Genomic DNA, 21,156 nt, shown 5'->3' with positions numbered 1-21,156 from the left:
AATTCAATTTCCAGCTGCCAGTTGAGGTGTAAAATAAATAACAAATTGGTTAAAAATAAGCAATTGCTATGCGGCACAATCCCTAGTCCAAGATTGGTTAACGTTAATGGAAAATACACAATGCAAGTGGACCCCATTTGAGGAACAAAGTGGACCAACAGCTGGCTCTTGTATTTAAAGGTAAAGGTAAACACGTTAACAATGTAAATTATTGGCAAATGAGAGCTTGATTTAAATGTTTTTGATACAACAAGGCCCGAAAATACAATTTAACGATATCTCGTTTAAACTTTATTAAAATAAATAAAATAGCAATTAAATTTGCATAAGGCGATTGAAGAGTGTTCGTAAAACCAGATGCAATTAAAATTTCAATTATGCACAAACAAAATAATAAAACGGCATGTGATTTGAATACGAAAGCTTTATTCATTTCATTAGTTAAGTGAAGCGCAAATAACAAAGCCAGCAACCCGCATTTAAAATATGTGCAATATTCATAAAACAAAAAACATAATCACAAGCTTGTTGTTGTTGTTGTTGTTGCAGCTCACATTAAACAAATTGTCACAACTTGCGACATTTAAACGAGCCATCACACACCTATCTATCCACATACTAAGTGTATAGTATGTATACTTGGTGTTGGCCACAATGCTTCTATTCTTTAGAGCGACTACCACCATGGCTATAATAATAAATTTTCAGCACTAATTTTATGCACACAGCAACAACAAAGCAACGAAAGTGACAACAACATAACGCGCAACAGGCACACAAAACAATTATGGCACAGATTTAAATAAATTTTAGTTTCTAAGCTCGTCGGCTGAAGCGGGGGGTGCGGGGGAAACGGCACTGTCGGCGACAAAAAGTCAACGCCGCGTTCATTTAAAGTTCACACGCTAGTTGGCTGCGCTTTGTCGTTCGTCGCTGCTGCCGTTGGCGTTGGTGTTGGTGTTGGCGGTAGTGGCAGTGGTGCTGGTGGTGGTGGCGGTGGGGTCGGCGGTTCAGGGTGGTGTCAAGGGTGCAACACGTCGGTAATGGCTGTGGCAACTTTGGCTTGCCGTTCAAACGGAAGTTGGCTGCGACTAGACGAGTGACAATTTGGAAAATGCCAAGCGCTCTCAGACACACGCACACTGTCAACTTTTGTGGGCTCTGAGTCAGTCAGTCAGTCAGTCAGTCAGTCAGCCAGTCAGTCACTTAGTCAGACTAATGCTTGATTACACTATGCAGCGTGATATGCCAAAGTCTTAGTCTTGGTTAGCGAATCGTACGGAAAGTAAAAAAATACCTTACTCGTACCATTAACTCTTTGGAGAATTAAGAATAAAGTTACAAAAAATAAAAACGTTAAACACATTGTTAAAGACACACGTTAAAGACACTCTCTTGACTGTTATCAATCGTGAGTTTAAAATTAAAATTAAATCTTTGAAATTGAAATGATAATAAAGCACCTGCCGATTTTCTAGGTATTTCTGCAACCTGTTACAAGTATTTGGTCATCTGCTTTATTTTTAAATTTTTGAGGAGCTGCCAGATATTTTTGTTGCATAAAATATACTATACTATACTATACTATACTATACTATACTATACTATACTATACTATACTATACTATACTAAAGATACTATTTATATTATATTTACAAGAGTCTTTCGACACGATTATTTCAGTTTAAATACGCAACACATTAATAGCAGTTTTATATAAGGGATGCAGACCCCTGTTGTAGACTTAATCAAATAATTTACAATGGGGATTGGTAAGCGTTACATTCTGAGCATTCCAGTAGCTTCCTTTGAAACCGAATAAGCTAACAATTTATGGGAATTGAACGTACACTACGTATCATCGAACTTGTCCACTATGCTGCCATATATAATGCTATTGGTTTTTAAAAGTAGCTTTTTAACAACCAGGTCAAGCAATTAAACAAGCTGCTTGACTACTGCAGTATTTTCCAGATATTCGTTTTAAAGAAAACAGCTGAAATCTGACCATCAACTTCAGGGCGCGTCAACATTTCTGTGGACAGCCTTGCAGGCGTCCATCATCAGCTCAAAAAATGTCGTAGCGAGCACTGAGGCAGTATATAAGATAAGCGCCCAAAAATACTGCATACATATATGCTGAATGGCGAGCCACTGGGGCATTGAAGGCAACGAAGTGGCGGACACTCTGGCAATGGAAGGAACAAAGGAGGCCCAAGCCAGCACGAACATCCTACTAATCTGCCTAAGAGCACTTTTCAGCAGCTGGGAGCATAATGGCAGCACGAAGGCCAACTGTAAGATCGCCCGAACCAACCAACCTGACCCAATTCCTTCTGCAACTCCCATGAAAGGAATGTAGACCCCCAATCGGCATACTTACTGGCCATGCCTGCATTCCTAGAAACTGCATACAAGTGCGCCGGAACACTCCTCTGCCATTGAAGGACGCTGCAAAATGATGTTTTCGAAGGATGCTGATGGATTTAAGAATCGCTTTTCAATACTCAGATACTTTACTCTACAGCTTCTTATGTGTCTAATTTTCGATTATGAAACCATAAAACTACAACAACAAGAACAAACCAAGCAAATTCTCAACCAATTAACTTTTTCAAAATCTAACAAGCTACGCGTGTACTTCAAAGTTTTGGAATACTCATAGAAGGTTTTTAAAATGTTTGAGAGCATGAAAATAAATGTTCTATAATGATTGTTTTTTGATATCATGGAAGACCAGTGTTGGACAGTGTTATTTGACGATGCCAAGTGGCAAAGATTTTGGCTTCTGTGCAGCTGTGTCAGTAATATGTTTAATTAAATTGTTGTCTTGTTTCTGCTAATGCTGTTGCCAAAATATTTTAGTAACACACACATGTACATACAATACATACATATGAGTGTATGTGTGCGCGCGTATGTTGAGCCGCAAATTTGCATAATTCAGTGAATCAAACAATGTGACAAGTTGCATGCAACGCATGGTTGCGCGGCCCTTACACATGGGGCTCTTTCTGTGACTGTCGTTGTTGTTGTTGTTGCTATTGCTTCTGTCTGTGTTGTTGTGGCGCCGTTGAAGCATTCAAGCGCAACTTTAGACAGCGCTTTATAGGCCCACTGCCCTCCTGTCCCCCTGCCTCCTTGCCACCCTGCCCCACTGGCAGTTTGTCTGCCTGGCTGATTATGCGGCTACTCAAAAGCCTACATGTCGCATAGATATGTCCCAAGTGAATAAGTTGCTGTTGTTGTTGTTGTTGCTGTGCAGGTGGGCTGTCGCTGCTGCCGCTGCCGCCGCTGTCTGACCCCCACTTGGCCCCACTCTAGATGACTTTTTGGCATTTTTAATTAGGCAGAACTTTATGCCATGTGTGGCGGCTGGCTGGCAGCTTTAACTTTTTTGTTATTCTTCTCAGCGCTCCTGAGTGTGTGTGTGTGTGTGTGTATGAGTGGGTGTGTTTAAAGTATGTGTGTGTGCATGTGCAGCTTACAACTTTTATTTTCATGCGTCATTCAGACGTCACTTGGTCGCCGTGTCGTGTTTGTGCCTGCGTGTTGGCGCGCATTCTATACACAATTCCACACACTCGCACACACACGCTCATACACAAATAAGCACATACGCTTTATAGTTCAAGGTGAAATGCTAAACTTTGTCGAGCGCGCGTTCAAAAAAACTCGCAATGCCGCCATGCCGCCACTACCGCCTTTCTGCCTTCTGCTGCCCCTTTGGCCTTTTGTTTATTGGACTGCGACTGCGGCGCAAAATTTTAAAGTCACTTTTAATTGTTGCACATTGTTGTTGGCCCTGTTGGTGTCGCGTTCTTGTTCTTTGTCACGCTAATAAATGTTTTACACTGTTGATAGTTTGACCCTATTATTTCGTTTGGTTTGTTTTTTGGCTGCAATGCACCTGTGGCACACACACATCTGTGTGCATGGTATGTGTGCGTGTGTGTGTGTGTGTGTGTGTGTGTGAGTGTTGGTTTGGGGCTCTTTTCATGTGAGCACAGAGCCTGCAAATATTTTGTCACTGAATGAGGGGCACAAAGCTTATAAATTATTACGTATACGCAGTGTTGGTCTGTAAACTGTAAGCAAAAGTAAAAACTAAAGGTCCAGAAAAGAAAAGTGTCAAGGCAACTTAATTGATGAGGTAGAAGAGAATTTCTGGAACGTGTAATCTAAAATATGGGTAGGTAATATATTTAGAAAAGAATGTATCCTGTTCAAAAAGTCAGCCAACAAATGCTAAATGTAAAATGTTACTATTTAAATAACAATTGATGCAGTTATATTGTACATACTACGTGAGGTAGTGATTAGTCTGTAGTTTCTATATGCCTAGAATACGACAACATCGGAGAGAGAGAGAGAGAGAGAGGGAGAGAGAAAAGAGAGAAGGACTATTAGCGGCAGTAGGGAGACTTCTAGCTATCGTCAGTTGGAATTTATTTTTTGGATTCCTAAGCCGAGACATGACGCGTGTATAATAGATACTAAACATCTTGAATTTCTATGAATTATCGTATTATGATATTATTAAATATAAGTCCACATTCTATTGCTTTAAATAAAATCCCACATACTCGTATGCTATATGCTATGCCGATTTATACTTCTTCATATCGCTTTCTCTGCCAAAAAAAATATTAATAGCTTTATAAACCAACAAATGTGTGGGTTTTGGGCTCTGAATTAGCATTAATCGCAGCCAACGGGTGCATGAAAGGTAGCTGAAAAGAGATGCTTTAAGTAGAGAGAGGAAGAGTTCGATTGGTGGGAGGTTAGAAAACTCGCTTTACGATATCAGTGGTGCATCTGTTGAGGAAATAGGCAAGGAGTTCCTTGTTGCGAAATCAACATCTTCGACAATCAATACAAGTATGTGGACGAACACAGCACCACGAACTTTTCTATGGTTAGCCCTCATTTGCTTAAGTGAATCACAATTTATAGCACCAAACCGCGTATTGATTAAATTTGTAGCTGCTATTAACCAAAATATAAATATGTCGATGTAATCAAAATTCTGTAATTTGAGATGAGTTCAAATTAATGGGCTAACAAATTATCGTTGCGCTACTAATGACATTACCACTCTAACTAAACTAACCTCAGCTGGCAAGCAATCACAACGCATAGCCATAATCAACTGATCACCCACTAGCCAATTTAGTCATTGCGTGTGTCCATCCATATTTACGTGCACATATATTTAATGTCAATGTAGGTTGCTTCGCACTCAACCAAGACATTTGCTTGCTGGTCGTACATACTCGTACATAATGTACATAGGTGCTGGGCATCAGGGCTGGGCTGCTCTCGGCTGCGGCCTTGGCCAACTTGGCAATATACTTAAAGGGGGTCGCTAAGGTCGCCACAAGTCGATGCGGTGCTCATGTAATGGCTAATTATATGCCCTTTTACTGGATTGCTAATTAAATAAGTACGCTTGGCTAATTAGAAATCAAGCCTCAAAAGGAATTAATAATTACTCATACGCAATGTATTGCCAACTGCTTGCACACACAAGTACTTGCCAACAGCAATGCTCCAAAAATTGCTATGAGAACACAACAACAGGGGTATTCTTGCAACATATAGTACTCTTTACAAGCAGAGTAATACAAAAAGCTGAAGTGACTCTAATTTTCCCTTTTATTGTAATAAAATGTCGCAATTTGTTTTAAGTGATGATCTCTTTGTACATTGTGTAGAATTTAAATCCACATTTTTAATAGAAAACTATTTTTCAAACAAGTATGTATCAGTACTGATATGAAAAGTAAGGAATACTTGATTCAATACACTTGCTGGGCATATGATTGACAAACCAAACAACCGCTTAATTTCAAGTCAACGTTTGTTTCTTTTTTACACCAGAAAATATGCGAATCAACTATTAAAAATGTTAAAATCTAATATGTATATATCAAATCTAATTTAAATCAACTACAAAAAACTTAAAAACTTACAAACGAAATGCAATTTTTATTTGGGGTATAGTGATCAATAATATGCACTAAGCTACATAAGTATATGTATATAGTATACGCTCTAAACATTGAACATTTTTGAAGGCAATACTCAATAAAAAAAAGTCAAAAGATGATTGTAATACTAATTGTTTGCTTATTTGCTTAAGACTTTCGCAGTTGTTCAAATTGTTAATCAAAATAAAAATGTTTCTTAATGTTAATTAAAGTTCCGCCTCTAGAACACTAGATATAAAGGGATCAGATCTTTTGTACGCAAAAGTGTGTAATAAATCTTGTTATTTTTATTAACAGTAACAAGAATTGTAAGTGATAGCTGACAAGCACAACAAATAATCTAAAAGAAAGATATTAACATAAGCGATTTTTGTGGTTATTTTATCGTTATTACTGCTTTGTTTTGTGAATACCCTTACTAAAGCAGCAAAACAATAATATGTATGAAGAAGAAGAACAACAACAACAGCAATGACAACCACATAAATAAATTCAACAAATTTATCATTGGGCTGTTCATTCATTCACGAAGCGGCGGCAACGATAACAGCAACGAATACAACAACTGAAAACAAATTTTGTCAACGCTAAAACCACTGAACTGTTAAAAGTGCCATTGAATACAACAACATTGGCAACAAAAACAACCACAACAACAACAACAGCAAAAACAGTAGCAGCAGCAACAGCAACAGTTACAGAGACGCTGGGCCTGTCCAGGGCCCAACTGTGCAAACAGACAACGACAGCTACACACGCTCAGATGTGTTGTTGATAGATACCCATGTGTGGATGAGCACAGTGGGTGCTAAAAGTAGCTTCCTAACGCTTAAGAATGCACTGCCTCACTATATTATCCTTAAAAAAATTTAAAAACATTCTCTGGCTACATCTTTGTTTCAGATTCTACAGTAAAAAGGTATTCTTTGTAAGGTTGTGAAACACTCTCCCGCTCCATATTCTTTCGATTCATTCAAGGTTGTCTCATAGCGCCTTTAAATCGGCAGATCGGCTTATTACACTATTCCCAAAATAATTTATGAGGCGGAGATTCGTGTTTGTGGTATATTTTCCACAAACCTAATCATTTTTACCTTTTAGGTATAGGGTATACACATGTTATAAGCAATTACTAGTTCAATATAGTTGTTTAGTAAAAATTACTACTACTACTTTGGTGGAACTCTTAATATTCGATTTAATAACAAATAGATTCATATGAGAAGAAGATTGCTCCAAAGTAGATTATAATATAATTATATAAAGATTATATTATAATATAGGATAGGCTTATCTAATTCCCGAAAGTTTTAAAAGCCAATCCCGTGTCTGAGAATGTGCATAAATTTGGAATTGAGAAAAGGTTAATATATCGAAAAAGTCTTCTAGATTGCATTAACTTCTGTTTTATCAACACTTAATATTCGAGTTAATAACAAATGGATTCATATGAGAAGAAGATATCTCCGAAGTAGATTAGCGAGCTAATTTTGATCAAGAATTTTAGTCTAATATGGGATAGGCTTCTCTAATTCCCGAAAGTTTTAAATCCAATCTCATTTCTGAGAATGTGCATAAATTTGGAATTGAGAAAAGGTTAATACTTGTATATCAGAAAAGTCTTCTAGATTTTATCAACTTCTGTTTTATCAACACTTAATATTCGAGTTAATAATAAATGGATTCATATAAGAAGAAGATTTCTCCGAAGTAGATTCGCGAGCTAATTTTGATCAAGAATTTTAGTCTAATATAGGATAGGATTCTCTAATTCCCGAAAGTTTTAAAAGCCAATCTCGTGTCTGAGAATGTGCATAAATTTGAAATTGAGAAAAGGTTAATACTTGTATATCAGAAAAGTCTTCTAGATTGCATCAACTTCTGTTTTATCAAATAATTATACTGCAGCTGATTTCTTGTATTCTCATTACCCAAGCCTTTGATAGAAACTGTTGCTGAAATTAATCTGTGGTTTTTTTGATCATCATCATCATTAGTATGACACTCAATATTGTCGTGTGTTAGCCTGCCTCCTTATTTTCATTTGAACAGTCGCTGGATGTCTACATCTATGGCAATCAATCAACCCAACTCTACTTGGATTGGTCCGAATACTTATCGCTTGGAGTGTACACGCATTCGAATGTGAATGCATGTTTTGGGCCACCCCCGCTATCTACGAGGCGTACTCTTATCCGATACCTCCCCGATCCGATGTCGCAGACTATAAGCGTTAAATAGTTTTGTTTATTGCACATTGCCAACGAGCCAGCGAGCAATTCTGTTGCGACCACATCGGCCAGATCTAATCAGCGGAGTGTGGCAGCAACAGCGGCGACGGCGGCGTCGGCGACGTTGACATGAAGTTTCTCATACGCTCGGTTAGCCAGACCGCCCGCTCGATTGACGATGCTGTTGAGCAAAGGTATTCGTATAATTTACATACACAAAAGCACACACATTGTGTGCAGTTCGTAGCTGAGACTGCCGTTTGAAATTGAAATTGAAACTAAAGCTGAAGCTGAGCGACCGCCGAGCGGCTCATCTATTTGTAAGTTGGGAGTCGCGCGCGCCAGACGTGTGTTAAAAAAACGAAACGATAAAATAAAAAGAATACTAAAGTATAATTAAAAGTAAAATAAGGTATTACCAGCAAAGTGCATTTGCCTAATGGAAGTGTCAAATGGCGACTGTGCCATTGAGTGTGTGTGTGTGTTTGTGTGTGTTTGTGCGAACAACTAAATAATGCACAAGTGTAGGAGAAATATTTTAAACAATTAGCATATCAATGCTCGTAGTATGATCCCCGATGCCCCCAACTAATTGGTCTAAAATGTGTGCAAAGCCTAATTCATATTGCATGACAGAATGCTATCGTTTCTCGTGTTGTTGTTATTTGTGTTGCTGATGACCTGTTTGCATATGAAAATGTCTCCATTTACAAACAATTGCCATGCAAACAAATGTGAAAAGTTATTGATTCGTTTGTAAATAAAATTGAAAGTGCTAAAGCTAAGTTGTGCCAAAACAATATACACATACATATACATAAGTATGTGCATATGTGCATCAAACTTAAAAAGCCAACAAAAACAAAGCCCATTTACCGCCCCATTTACACATATTGCTAGTGCGTGCAATTTTTAGTCGATTTCAATTACATTTTACTATTTGCCAAATAATTTGCAATGCAATAAAAACAGCAACAACAATGGCAGAATCAATTTTATGCAAATTTATATTTGCAATATTTCTGCTAATAGTGCAGCAAAATATTAGCGGTAAGTATTAAATTTGTCAGTCCACAGGCCTCCTAGTATTTGGCTAATTTGTCATATTTACTCACAACAAACAAATCGATTATGCAGCATAAGCAATATTACTACTTTGCAACAACAAAAATACACTCAAAGAAATACAAAAGTTCGCTGTTACAAAATGATCCTTAATTAATGTGATTTGATTAGAATTTTTGGACGGTTTGGCAAAAGCTGTTGCTTCAGTTAGTCTTCAACTCTCGCTTCATATACCTTTTATCCCGATATAACAAATCGATTATGCAGCATACATTATTACAACTTTGCAACAACAAAAATACACTCAAAGAAATACAAAAGTTCGCTGTTACAAAATGATCCTCAATTAATGTGATTTGATTAGAATTTTTGGACGGTTTGGCAAAAGCTTTTGCTTCAGTTAGTCTTCAACTCTCGCGTCGTATACTTATTATCTCGAATATATTGCAACTTAAAGAAAAATGACTTTTCAATTTATTTATATACAGTTTTTAAGACGAAAACTGGCATTTAAACTGAGCAAAATAGTTGCAGAAATAATATGTTCTTCATATATAATTGTTATATGATAGAATAAGAAAACTTTTAAATGTGTTGCATTTCTTTTTATTAGTCAAGTTAATTGTTATCTTATAGCTCGCAATCACACTGTTTTTTGTTTAGGCTTAAAGGAAATGCGCGATTTCCCTCTAAAGAATAGGCCTCTATGAATTCTTGAAAGGTCATTAGAATTCGGTATATTTTACAAAATACAACTTAAACGGCTGAAAATACGCGCAAAGTTTATACTATCTATATTAATGATAATGCAATATTTTCAGTGAAAATAATACCTATGTGCTATAAAAAGCAAACTTTTATAATGTTGTTGGGTATTAGGACAAACATTTTAATTTGTAAAAGAATTCTAATTATTAGAAATTATAAATAATTGCAAAAATGAAACAATTTGAAGCTTTTTATAAGGTTTCTTAAAATGTAAATGTCCACATTTTATCTAATATATATCAGCTCTAGATTTAGATATTTTTATTTGACTATTTTTAGCGTAAGACGCCTTTGGTTTATCTGTTATTTTAATAAATAAATAAAAACTAAAGTCTATGCAAATGGCAAGAGTGTCCACCACACAGCAAAGAGACAAGTTTCCCTTATTTTCAGATATATGAAAAACTTTGGGCATTTCTTTTTCCAAGTGTATATATAGATAGTAGTTGTAGTTGTAAGTGAAGTGCAAATTACTAACAACCCCGAGCGTTCGCGCGTCGGACAAGTATTTATAGCCGCTTACTGCAAACACACACACAAGTATTCGCATAACTCTGCCATGCACTTGCACTTGTGATTTGCATTCAATAGAGTCGAGTTGAGTCGAGTCAAGTCGGGGCTTCAAGTGCAATCTGTTGTTGTTGAGCTTGAGGGCAAAACCAAAATGACGCAGATCGAGTTACGGGCGTGTGAGAGAACGCCGCGGGAGATGAGTTCGTAATTGTTTGGCAGAAAGTGCTTTGCTTAATTCTATTAATATATGGGAGATGTATAGGAAAAGGTACGCCGTAGTTTTTGTAATAAGGTTTTAAGCTTAACTACACAATTAAACACAGCTCATTTAGCTCTATTATGGGCTTTGTGTGATTTTTATTTCATTATGAACTTTATTAACATAGAACATACTCAACAAAGACGTGCTTCGTTTCACCATTGCTTCTTTCAATTTAAATCCAATTGAAAGCTTTATATAATTTAATATGTGAGAGATGACAACCAATTAATTCAATAAGCCCATTTTAGGCAAACATTGATGTTATTTAAAACAGAAATCAACCACTACATAGAACTGGGGCCAATGCTCCGGTGATGCAATATTGACTTCCTTCAAATATATTGAAGTGGCAGAGAAGTAGATAAGTAAAATGAATCTGAATCGACCAAATGGGAACTTCTGACAGGTCTAGTTCAGATATACTTGTAGGGATCTCCCCAGTTCCTAGTAGACAAAGTAGTTCTAAAGAACTTTACTTTTATGTCTAATTAATTGGAAAAACAATTCCAAGCAATACTATCTAAGCTATCAAAAGGTTAATGACAACTTGAATTAATTAAGGAAATACAAGTTTTAGAAATTATGTGTTAGTTGATAAACAAATTCTAACCTTTCAAAATGTATAAAGCCTTTAATGACATATTTAGTAAAATAATAAACTAAAGCAGTAAAATTCTTGTATGTACCCGTAAGCTGCTTTTTGGTATGGAAACAGATTTTGCCTATAAATTGTAGACTAATTTTTTTAAAGACAGCCAAACAAACAGGAAAAAAAGATGACAGGCTCCAAAAAACCGGCAATAAATAATATGAAATTTCTTATCATATTATTGGGTTTATTTATTGCCAAAGCGCCAAATAGACTAGCATAAAATAATTTAAAAAAAAAAACCAGATATTTGAAATAATAAACACCCTTTGAATTTTAAATCAAATCAAGTTGTACAAGTATGTCCGTAATATGTATTTATTTAAAATGAAGCTAATTAAGGCTCTGATGCCATTAGAGAATTTAATTAATATAGTACCAGTTCTACTAGTACGCCATACTACGTGCATATGGAAGCCTCTTTATTTTGTAGGGCCTGGTTGGGTTTTGTTTTTCATTGTGATAGCATCATCGCAGTTCGATCATTCAATCAATCCATTATCCCTCGCATACCCCCATTGTATTGTAGTACGAGAATGTGCTCATCGAAATTGATATGCCGGGAGTTAAATAATAGCCCATTATGACTAGTGAGTAATTTAGAAAAGTTTGCTTTTCAATCATGCGCAAATCATTAGCATGTGCTTGGGCCTCGTCGATATGCATACACGGGGTCCCATCAAGCGTGAAATAATGATGCACCTCCCTGCCTCTGTTAACCCACAGCTGCCCTGCTGCTCAAATGTCCGCTGCATCTGTTGCAGTTGCAAAAAATCGTCGGATTTCGACCGCCGCTCGACTACCTCAGTGCTCGGAATTTGATTTACGCGCCGCCAACTGCCAGCAATTTCAAAGATCGTAATCGGCGCAGTGGGGCGCCCAACCCCTACCAGGATGAGGACTACCACAGTCGGGACGAGAACGAGCCGCCGGCAAGTGAGCTGTGCTGGCGCAGTTGTAATGAGGATCCGGACTGCATTGCCTACGTCCATCTGCTGGATACGAACGAGTGCTACGGCTACTCATATTTTGAGCGGACAGCGCGATATTTGGCCATTTCTGATGAACTGGCTCTGGTGGCGGATGCAGAGGCCGTGTTCTACGAAAAAACTTGCCTGAGAGGTGTGTAAATGGGAGTGGGGGATGGAAGTTGTGGGCGTGGGTGTGGTCCAATGCTAATTTGATGATTTCTGTTGTTGCTTCTGCAGTTCCTGATGCGTGCAAAGGTCGCCGCTGGGCCTTGACGAAAATCCCAGGCAGCAGTCTGGTGTTTCAGAGCAAAAAGACCATTTCGACGCTGGTCACGCGTCGTGAGTGCGCCGAAAAGTGTTTCTTCGAAAGCGAATTCAAATGCCTGTCCGCCTCGTTTGCGCCATCGTATCGGAACAATCGTGCCAGGTAATTGACAGTTTTTGCCTTTTGTGTTTATTTTTTTGTTGTTTTTTGTTTCTATACCGATTAATTGCTTGTGTGATGCAATTTTAATGCGAAAGCTTTTCCCTTTCTGTCGTCTGTTTTGACATTGTGCTTATGATATCATGATATCACGTGGGCTCGCATTTTTGTGTGTTGCTTTTTTGTTTGCGCACTGCATTCCGCCAAAGTGAAGTCATAAATCACAGCACAGTGGAACATGTCGGCACTCCAGGCGGATGAAAATGTTTTTTAAATGCACCCGTTTCTTAAATGTTGGAAAATAACATTAGGCATTAGTTCCTAGGCATGCATATGTATAAATCAAGTCAAGTGCTTTCATTTTTGAATTTTAAATCAATTTCCGATTTTTCATATAAACCTTGGAGCCAATTTTTCCCCATTTAGAGTTTGAATTTTCTGTGCAATGAAAATTTCTGAAAATGCTTTGAAAATATATTATTCTGACCGCCAAACCTTCGGGAAAATTAGGTTCTGTGGACAGCTAATAACGCACTCGAGTACAAATTTGCGATATATAATTATATCCACCGATTATTTATGTTCAATAACACTTTCAACATAATATGGCAAATGCTAGAATCCACTTTCTTATGAACTTCTTCAGTTAATAGATTTAAATATAAACTAAACTAAACAGCACTTTATAAGCACTTTCTTGTGGCCCAGATATTCTTAGGTACATCTTTAATATATTGTATTATCGGTAAAAAATTACAAAAAGTGACCTAAATTTTAACCTTACAATTTTAAGGACTCGAAAAAAAGTAAACTTTTTGTAATTTATTTGAAATCCTGTTTACTTTTGGATGCACTTTATTTTATTATTTAGTCCATCTTTGTAACTGTACAATGATTGTGTTGTTCTGATTTATTGAAGTCTAGTAAGGATTTATGGATTGCTTTTCCGGTTGCTGGAACTTTTATTTTCAAATTCTTAAAATCAATTCAAAGCCTTTAACTATTTCGGTTAAAGACTGCTAAATAAGTTTATACGTAAACTTAATGCACTAAGCATATTGAAATCAATCTTGCTTGTTTGGAATATTTGCATAGTCTGAGGACAATACAGTTAAGAAAACTTCTAGCTGACTGAAGAGTTCTTGTTCAAATCAATCCAACTATAAAATTAAACTTGTACAGCTTGGCTCTAGAGTTTTTAGAAAAACTTGTATATAAAAAAGCCGGTAGCGCCTTCCACAGTGCGCAGCCAGATGAATCAGCTATGGTATAAGTACATTTGTAGATCATTAAAAACAACGTCTGATACACCCTTATAGATTCCGACAAGATGGACGAGCACGGCCTCCGCCGCACATTACGCTCGGCCGTTGCATGCTGAGCGACAGGGACAAGACCATACAGCCGGATGCTTTTCGGACCGCACCCTACGATGAGGAATACATGGAGAATCAATGCTATGAGCGCGCCATTGAGAACGACAATTGCGCCTATGAGCTGTATGCGAACAGCAGCTTCATCTACGCGGAAGCCAGATATTTGGGCCTAACCCAGAAAGAGGTGTGTTCGCTGCTCGTGTTCTTGCCATTGTTGTTATGGTTGTTGTCCAGTGATTGGAAATGTGATTGATGATGAGCCCGAAATGTGTATGCGCGCTGTCTCTCTGTTCGTTTTTCATTTTCAGTGCCAGGCGCTGTGCTCCCACGAGTCCAAGTTCTATTGCCAAGGCATCTCCTTCTACTATGTGAATCAACTGACCCGTTCCGAGTGTCTGCTGCATTCGGAGGATATTGTGTCGCTGGGACCACGCAGTTTAAAGCTGCGTGATAATTCCGTGTACATGCGGCGCGTCAAGTGCTTGGATGGTGAGTAGCCTGTCAGTTAGCAAGTAGACTTTGAGTGCTAACATTTCCCATTTCACATCTCCCATCCCCCATGCATTCCACAGTGAAGGTTGTGTGTACTCGGGACGAGATGAGCATCAAGTATAGGCCGCGGGATTGGTTTGTGGGTAACATGTATGCCAGCATGCACTCGAAGGATTGTCTGGCGAGAGGAACGGGTAATGACAGTGTCGTGCTACGCCTGCAAATCGGCAGCGAGGCAAAGGAGAACCGCTGTGGCGTCCTGAGAGCCTACGAGATGACCAAAGCCTTCCAAAGGTACTATGAGCACAATTTTTATAATCCAAAAACATTTTTTTAGGCCTCATCACTATTTGTACAGTACTTATAATAGTAATTTTGATAGATGAACATCCACCTTCAGACGTTATATACGCTCAGAAGCAGTTTGTGGGCGTAGAACTGGATAAAATAAACTTGTGTTGAGTAGGGATTAGGAGCGTCTAGATACCAAGTTAGGTTAATGTGGGGTCAACCATTTCCGAAATCCAGACGTTCATCCAGACGGGCAGACATGTTCATATTGATTTCTCTCGTAATGTTCATTAAGAATATAAACACTTTATGGGGTCAGGGATGCTTCCTACTGCCTGTTATATACTTGGTACAAGCCTAATACATCCATTTTACGGGTACAGGGTATAAAAGACAATCTTATGTAAAACATACAAAATCTAAGACTATATCCAATGATATAATGAGGTTTATCAATCTGGAATCTAGAACTTTTGGTCCCATTGTTGCTTTGGAATCAGTTTCCACTAACTTTTTATTTCAAAATCTTTTACAATATATAAATAAGTAAATAACAACGTACCTGTGCATTTAAAACAGAACGCAACATCTTTAAATTAATTTTTCAATTCCAACAGCTTTCTAATGTTTCCCAACTTTGTGGGCAGAGATGTTATTCGTCGGCTCGCAGATTCTCCTTATTCTCGTCGACCATGGCAGTCACTCGCTTCTCCAGCTCCTTAAGAACTTGCTGCTGGAGCTCCATGTCTACATTGAGGGCCTCTAGATGTGAAACGTCACCGCGTTTGCTATTCAAATAGTCGACAATCCTAGACTGCACTTTGTCCATCTTCTCGCCTGAGTCGAGCTGCGAAGGTGGCATCTGACCGTTTGGCTGAGACGTGGGGCAGTCTGAGTCATTATTCTGAGTATAGCTGCTATTTTGCTTCAAGATCCGCTCCAGATCCCCTTTGAAAGCAGAGACGTCGATTGGATCATTTATTTGTTCTCTTGCACCAACCAATACCGAATTATTTTGATCCAACGTGATCTTGAACTCGCGCAGCTCCTGCTGCGCCACTTCAAGCACCTGTTCATACTTATTTATGTAGTTTTGTTTAGACTGCATGCGCTCCTCTTGCCTTTTCTCAGCTGCACACATAACTTCATTGTTTCGTTGCTGTATGTTGGATAGATCTTGGTCGAACTCACTAATGCTCTGCTGCAGCTGTTCCAACTTGGTGTCTAGCTCCATGTGACGTTCGTTTACATCGAGACGGTGTTGTGCCCACATGGCATGTTTGGTCTTGTTGTTGGCATCGAAATTCGCCAGCTGCTGCCGCTTATGAGCCAATGCCTGGGCATTAAATTGGTTCAGCTCCAGCTGTAAACTTGTGTTGGTGGCTGAGGCCTTCGTTAGAAGCTGGTCCAGGTGCTGACAACGTTGTTTCATTTGAACATGCTTCTTTTTCGCCAGAGCGCTTAACTCTTCTATTTTTTGAAGTCTCTTTTGCGCCTTACTATGGTTGAGGAGTAGTTTCAGCGTCCATTTATCCATTTCGTGGTCGCTGCACAGCCCAGAATAATGCATCTCACGCAGATTGGTATTGAACTGTTCCAGTTGATCAAGGAGCTGCTTCTTGGTCCTTGACAGCATCACTTGCTGCGTAAGATTTCGGTCGTTGAGCTCACTCTGCTCTCGCTCATACACCTGCGCCTCGCGTTGCAAGTCCTCTAGAGTGGTTTTAAGGCTTTCCCATTGATGTACTGTCCATTTCTGTTGGTTGACTGCTTGCTTTAACTGGCCAAGCTGTGTGCGCAGTTTCTTGAGTTCCTGCGTTTGGAGTTTGCTACTTTCGCACATTTGTTCGCATTTTTTCCAGAGGTCCGTAGTATTTGTTCTAGTTGCTGAGAGCTCTTTGAGCTTACGCTGTTTCTCCGCATGCAGCTGCTTTAGCTGTTGCTCCTTCTTCTCGTCAGTGTGAGCAGCCACTTGCTCCTCCAGCTCCTTGAGAATGTGCTGCTGAGTCTCTATATCCGCATTGATAGCTGCCACATTGGGCAAATCGCAACGTTTTCTGATCAGATAGTCGCCAATCCTACACTGCGCTTCATTGAACTCGTCATCATTTCCATCGTTCCATGCAATAAAGCCAGGTACGGCAGCGGCATATATATGACCATTAGCTTCCTCGTCTAATTGAAAAGCCGCCGCCTGGGTGGTTGACAGAGCAGAGGAACAGTCAGTAGTATTGCTATGCATATAGCTGTGTTGTTCGCTTGTGTCCATGAAGGGGAACTGATTGGACTCCGCATTGTCTAACGGCGGCGCAAAGTCCTTCAGAAAGTCCAACATAACAATCACGTGTCCAAACGAATGCTGCGTGGTGGGCGTCATAAGCCAGGACTTGTTAAGTGTATACGGATATTTAATCTTCTGCATTGAGCTCATAATGTCTTCTACATGATTGCTGCCTATTGTGTGATTTCGCATAATTTGCTGCAAGAACAAATTAACAATGCCCACAAATTGCTTTGTTGACATTTGGCGCAGCGTGTTGCGTTCAAAAAAATCGCTGGAAAGACCAGGCATTGGATGCGAGGGCAACAGCTGCTGCAGATAATCGGATATTTGTTGCGCCGTCTCCTGAACCCACTTCTTATCCGAGTGTAAGGCCGTCGGACGATCTGCGGAGGTGGCGCGCATGCGCATGGGTGTTGCTCCAGAAGACCCAACCGACCTTGACGTTGAGCCGGGTGGTCCAAAAAGCGCGCCACGACCGCTATCCAAAGGCGCCGGTTGCCCCAAACGACTGGCACGACCCTGAATCGTCTGTCTGAAAAGTGAAAAGGCTGTTTAAAAGAATTATCACCTCACCATTGCGAGGATACATTACCGTGTCGAGGAACGCATGGTCGTCATGGGCGATGGAGTGACTAGGGTACGGCCCTGAGCTCTGGAATACACATAATTTTTAAAGTTCGCAGCTGCACATTTTATTTCAACATTCTTACCTTGTCTGCCGCCTGTTAAAGTCGCCATCGTCGTACTCATGAAAGTCTTTGGTGCGACGTGGTTGATACATGGCTATATTCTATCGTGTAACCAGAACGCTTTTACTACAATTCTATTTTACAATAGGAAAGAAGCCGAAGCGTCGTATTCGAAATCGAGCGCTGAAATTAAACTGCACTATCGAAACTTCGTTTGATTGACAGTGTTGGAAACATGTAGCGATTGTAGCTAGGACAAATAGTTATCGATAGGCTGAAGTGGTCGTTTTGTAATCGGTTAAGCGATTTAAAATATACTCAGTTTTCGCGTTGTTTAATTTAAACGGCAAAATACTTTTTGTTAGAGAAATTAGATGTTGTTTCTATATTATTAACGTTAATCTATCATTGCAGAACTTTTATTTCCGCGTTGGTGGTAATACAGAACAATCCAAATGTACAAACTCAAGGCGACCGGCTTATCAAGGTGGGCTGTATTCTAAGCAATGCCACAAACACATTGAGGGCAGTTGCTCGTGGAGGTGACAGCAGTGTGGACGCCACGGAGCATATACCCAATGCCATAGCCCTAGAGTCTTCTATGGAATATTCAGAGCAGTAAGTCCTTTCACTGAAAACAAGTAACGGTCGAAATACTATATAAATGCTTCTCACTTCAGCATGTTTCCTTATGAGGGAGTAGTTCATTACAACAGCAGCGATGCCCCGCATCCACAACCAAAAATTACTCTTCAAATAGTCGATTTATCCCACCAACATGAAATGAACGATGTGCAAATTGGCCAAAACTTGGAGCTACAAATCGTCGCCGAGTATAGCCCTCATCAACTGGCGCAGCATATGGAGCTAGAACTAGCACCGTTGCCGGACTTTAGTGCCAGCTCGCTGGTGGCCAAGACGCAGGATAATCAGAACTATGTTCTCTTGATCGACGACCGTGGCTGTCCCACGGACGTAAGTGTTTTTCCAGCACTCACGCGCGTTCGCACCCACTCCAAAAATATGCTGCGGGCCCGCTTTCATGCCTTTAAGTTCTCGGGCACTTCCAATGTAAATTTTGATGTGAAGATACGGTTCTGTGGAAATAAATGCGCGCCCAACAATTGCCTGCATTACGGAGCTGATGATCACGTAAATCAGCGTTGGCGACGACGCCGGCGTCAAGCTTTGGACCAACCGGTGCTCACAAAAGTGCAGAATCCTGTATACATCTCCACAGTCGTCGATGTGGTGCCCGAGGCACCGCTAAGTAACGACAGCGCCTCAGGACAAGTGGGTCAACAGTCGGAACTGCCTCTGAATTACAATCTGCGTGTGCATGGCCCTGACCAGACCAACAGCAACAGTTATTTATATGGCGAGCGTGGCGTCCTGCTCATTGCCGGCATTGATGACCAGCTTCATCTCGACAATATTTGCATGAATCAAAGCCTATTGATTGCGCTCTTCATATTGTGGTTGATATTTCAGGTGGCACTACTATTTGGATGCGGTATGGTGCTACAGCGGTATCGGAGGTTGGCCAAGCTGGAGGAGGAACGGCGGCGGCTGCACGAGGAGTATTTAGAGGCTAGAAGAGTGCATTGGGCAGATCAGGGCGGCTATACGCTATAGAGTTAATAACATTTGTTCATATAAAAATCATTTTAATTTAATAAACTACTGTCCATCTAAACAAACACGGAAGTCTTTTACATAATGGACTAGTTGTTGACATAGGTCTAAGAATTCTTTTTGGGATCGTAGTGCTCCCACTTGCGATGGTTCAACAAATTGAAGTCATTACAGTGCAAGGCTATATTACGTAAATAGTCCGAAAGTTTGAGTAACTCCTTGTCTTTGCTGCGATTTAAGTGGGCCTGTCTAAAGGGTCGTATCTTTAAACCAGACTTGGGATTCATCAGGAAGTTGCGACGAATGTCGTCGAACATAATCGTGTTGGTGGAGCTGTACTGCTTGTACAATGACCAGATAACGCCCAGCGGCTTGACATCCACCACACCGCGTTCCGGCATGTGCACTGAGATCATGGCATTCGAGTCGAGGTAGAACATGATTTTGTAATTCTCATTGTTGCTCACGCCTAGAAGGCGCATTTTCTCCTCAATCCACCGCATGCTGGTGGCCGACCAGATAACTATATCATAATGTTCATAGGCAGACTGCAGAAACTCGTGCAAATATGGGCGCATTAACTCTGTACCCGTCTCAGCTGGCGAGCGATGATCAAAGAGTGTATAATCTATATCTAGCACTAATAGCTTCTTCCCTTCTCGCGGTGGCGACAGCTCTGTGATCTTATAGTCCCTCACGCGTCGCTGCACCTTTGCCAAGTACACAGCAGAGTTCGCCACAGACTCTTCACGCTCCTCGGCATCATCGAAGTCATCGATGACCTCACCAATATCATCCGGTAGACTGCATGCATCCTCTATGTCTGCTTCCGTAGAACCGACCATCATAAGCTTAAAGTTCGGTTTCAGCTCCAGTTGGCTGAGCTTCAGATTGTCGGGAGCGGGCTTGCCTGCAAAACCCAAAATGAGGCATTATTACTCACCAGCTGTTGAAGTACGACTTACCTTTGTGCTTCAGATTTATTAACTTCTGCCGATCGGGGCGGACTTGTGTTTTGCGGTAAATTTCATGACGCAGCACTTCCACAGTATCCTGGTCGGCGAGGTCGACAGGATACTCCTTACCGCTCCATTTGACAACAATAACAATTTCTTTTATATCAGCCATTTCGTGCAGACATTTGTTATTATTTGCCAAACGTTTGGTGGTTTTTGCTTTCGAAGTCGGAATTAATTTGTTTACTCTCAATTTTTGACAGGAAAGTCTTTTGGTCTGGCAGCACTGCTTACTCATGTCCGATAAAGTACTTACATACTCACAAATGGCAGCACTACAACGCTTTCCAGCGCACTGGCACCACCAGGCTACCATATGTTTAAATTCAAATTTAAAAATAAAAATCTAGATCACGCTATAAACGCCAAGTTAAAATTTGGGCAAAATTTATTTTAAAAATAAACTTACTGTTTCATTTAAAATTGGTGATGGCACTATTTATTTATTTTATTTATAATGTAAAAATCATACAGGGCTCGCCACAGGACACCCCTT

The 21,156-nt window shown here is 39.8% G+C and overlaps 3 protein-coding genes across 3 annotated transcripts; 1 reads left to right on the top strand and 2 right to left on the bottom strand.

The window, feature by feature from the left end:
* Positions 1 to 8,581: 8,581 nt before the first annotated feature.
* Positions 8,582 to 19,709, top strand: LOC115620630. Its single transcript, XM_030513960.1, has 8 exons — positions 8,582 to 9,275; positions 12,209 to 12,604; positions 12,691 to 12,880; positions 14,197 to 14,437; positions 14,562 to 14,742; positions 14,826 to 15,039; positions 18,424 to 18,627; positions 18,690 to 19,709. Exons 1-8 carry the CDS (start codon positions 9,206 to 9,208, stop codon positions 19,642 to 19,644), a joined length of 2,451 nt encoding a protein of 816 aa, XP_030369820.1. The 5' UTR covers positions 8,582 to 9,205; the 3' UTR covers positions 19,645 to 19,709.
* On the bottom strand, positions 15,519 to 18,232 carry LOC115620631 (kinetochore protein NDC80 homolog). Its single transcript, XM_030513961.1, has 3 exons — positions 18,031 to 18,232; positions 17,913 to 17,972; positions 15,519 to 17,852 (listed from the first exon to the last, which is right to left on the bottom strand). The coding sequence occupies exons 1-3, from the start codon at positions 18,099 to 18,101 to the stop codon at positions 15,689 to 15,691; spliced, it is 2,295 nt and encodes a 764-aa protein (XP_030369821.1). The 5' UTR covers positions 18,102 to 18,232; the 3' UTR covers positions 15,519 to 15,688.
* On the bottom strand, positions 19,684 to 20,985 carry LOC115620632 (ubiquitin-like domain-containing CTD phosphatase 1). The gene is made up of 2 exons (XM_030513962.1): positions 20,610 to 20,985; positions 19,684 to 20,554 (listed from the first exon to the last, which is right to left on the bottom strand). Exons 1-2 carry the CDS (start codon positions 20,974 to 20,976, stop codon positions 19,752 to 19,754), a joined length of 1,170 nt encoding a protein of 389 aa, XP_030369822.1. The 5' UTR covers positions 20,977 to 20,985; the 3' UTR covers positions 19,684 to 19,751.
* Positions 20,986 to 21,156: the final 171 nt, after the last annotated feature.

Source organism: Scaptodrosophila lebanonensis, unplaced genomic scaffold, assembly GCF_003285725.1.
Source record: "Scaptodrosophila lebanonensis strain 11010-0011.00,11010-0021.00 unplaced genomic scaffold, SlebRS2 tig00000024-arrow-pilon, whole genome shotgun sequence".
In the NCBI taxonomy this organism is placed as follows: Eukaryota; Metazoa; Arthropoda; class Insecta; order Diptera; family Drosophilidae; genus Scaptodrosophila; species Scaptodrosophila lebanonensis.
The sequence above is the reverse complement of the archived record's forward strand: the minus strand, read 5'-3'. Positions and strand labels throughout refer to the sequence as shown.

Bases quoted from the DNA above. Each gene is read 5' to 3' on its own strand.
- LOC115620630 (XM_030513960.1), top strand. From the start codon at position 9,206: ATGGCAGAATCAATTTTATGCAAATTTATATTTGCAATATTTCTGCTA. The intron at 12,881-14,196 runs GTAATTGACAGT...ACACCCTTATAG, and splicing joins TATCGGAACAATCGTGCCAG to ATTCCGACAAGATGGACGAG. The intron at 14,438-14,561 runs GTGTGTTCGCTG...TTTCATTTTCAG, and splicing joins TGGGCCTAACCCAGAAAGAG to TGCCAGGCGCTGTGCTCCCA.
- LOC115620631 (XM_030513961.1), bottom strand. From the start codon at position 18,101: ATGTATCAACCACGTCGCACCAAAGACTTTCATGAGTACGACGATGGC. The intron at 17,973-18,030 runs GTAAGAATGTTG...TGTGTATTCCAG, and splicing joins TTTAACAGGCGGCAGACAAG to AGCTCAGGGCCGTACCCTAG. The intron at 17,853-17,912 runs GTAATGTATCCT...TTCACTTTTCAG, and splicing joins ACCATGCGTTCCTCGACACG to ACAGACGATTCAGGGTCGTG.
- LOC115620632 (XM_030513962.1), bottom strand. From the start codon at position 20,976: ATGGTAGCCTGGTGGTGCCAGTGCGCTGGAAAGCGTTGTAGTGCTGCC. The intron at 20,555-20,609 runs GTAAGTCGTACT...TGGGTTTTGCAG, and splicing joins AATAAATCTGAAGCACAAAG to GCAAGCCCGCTCCCGACAAT.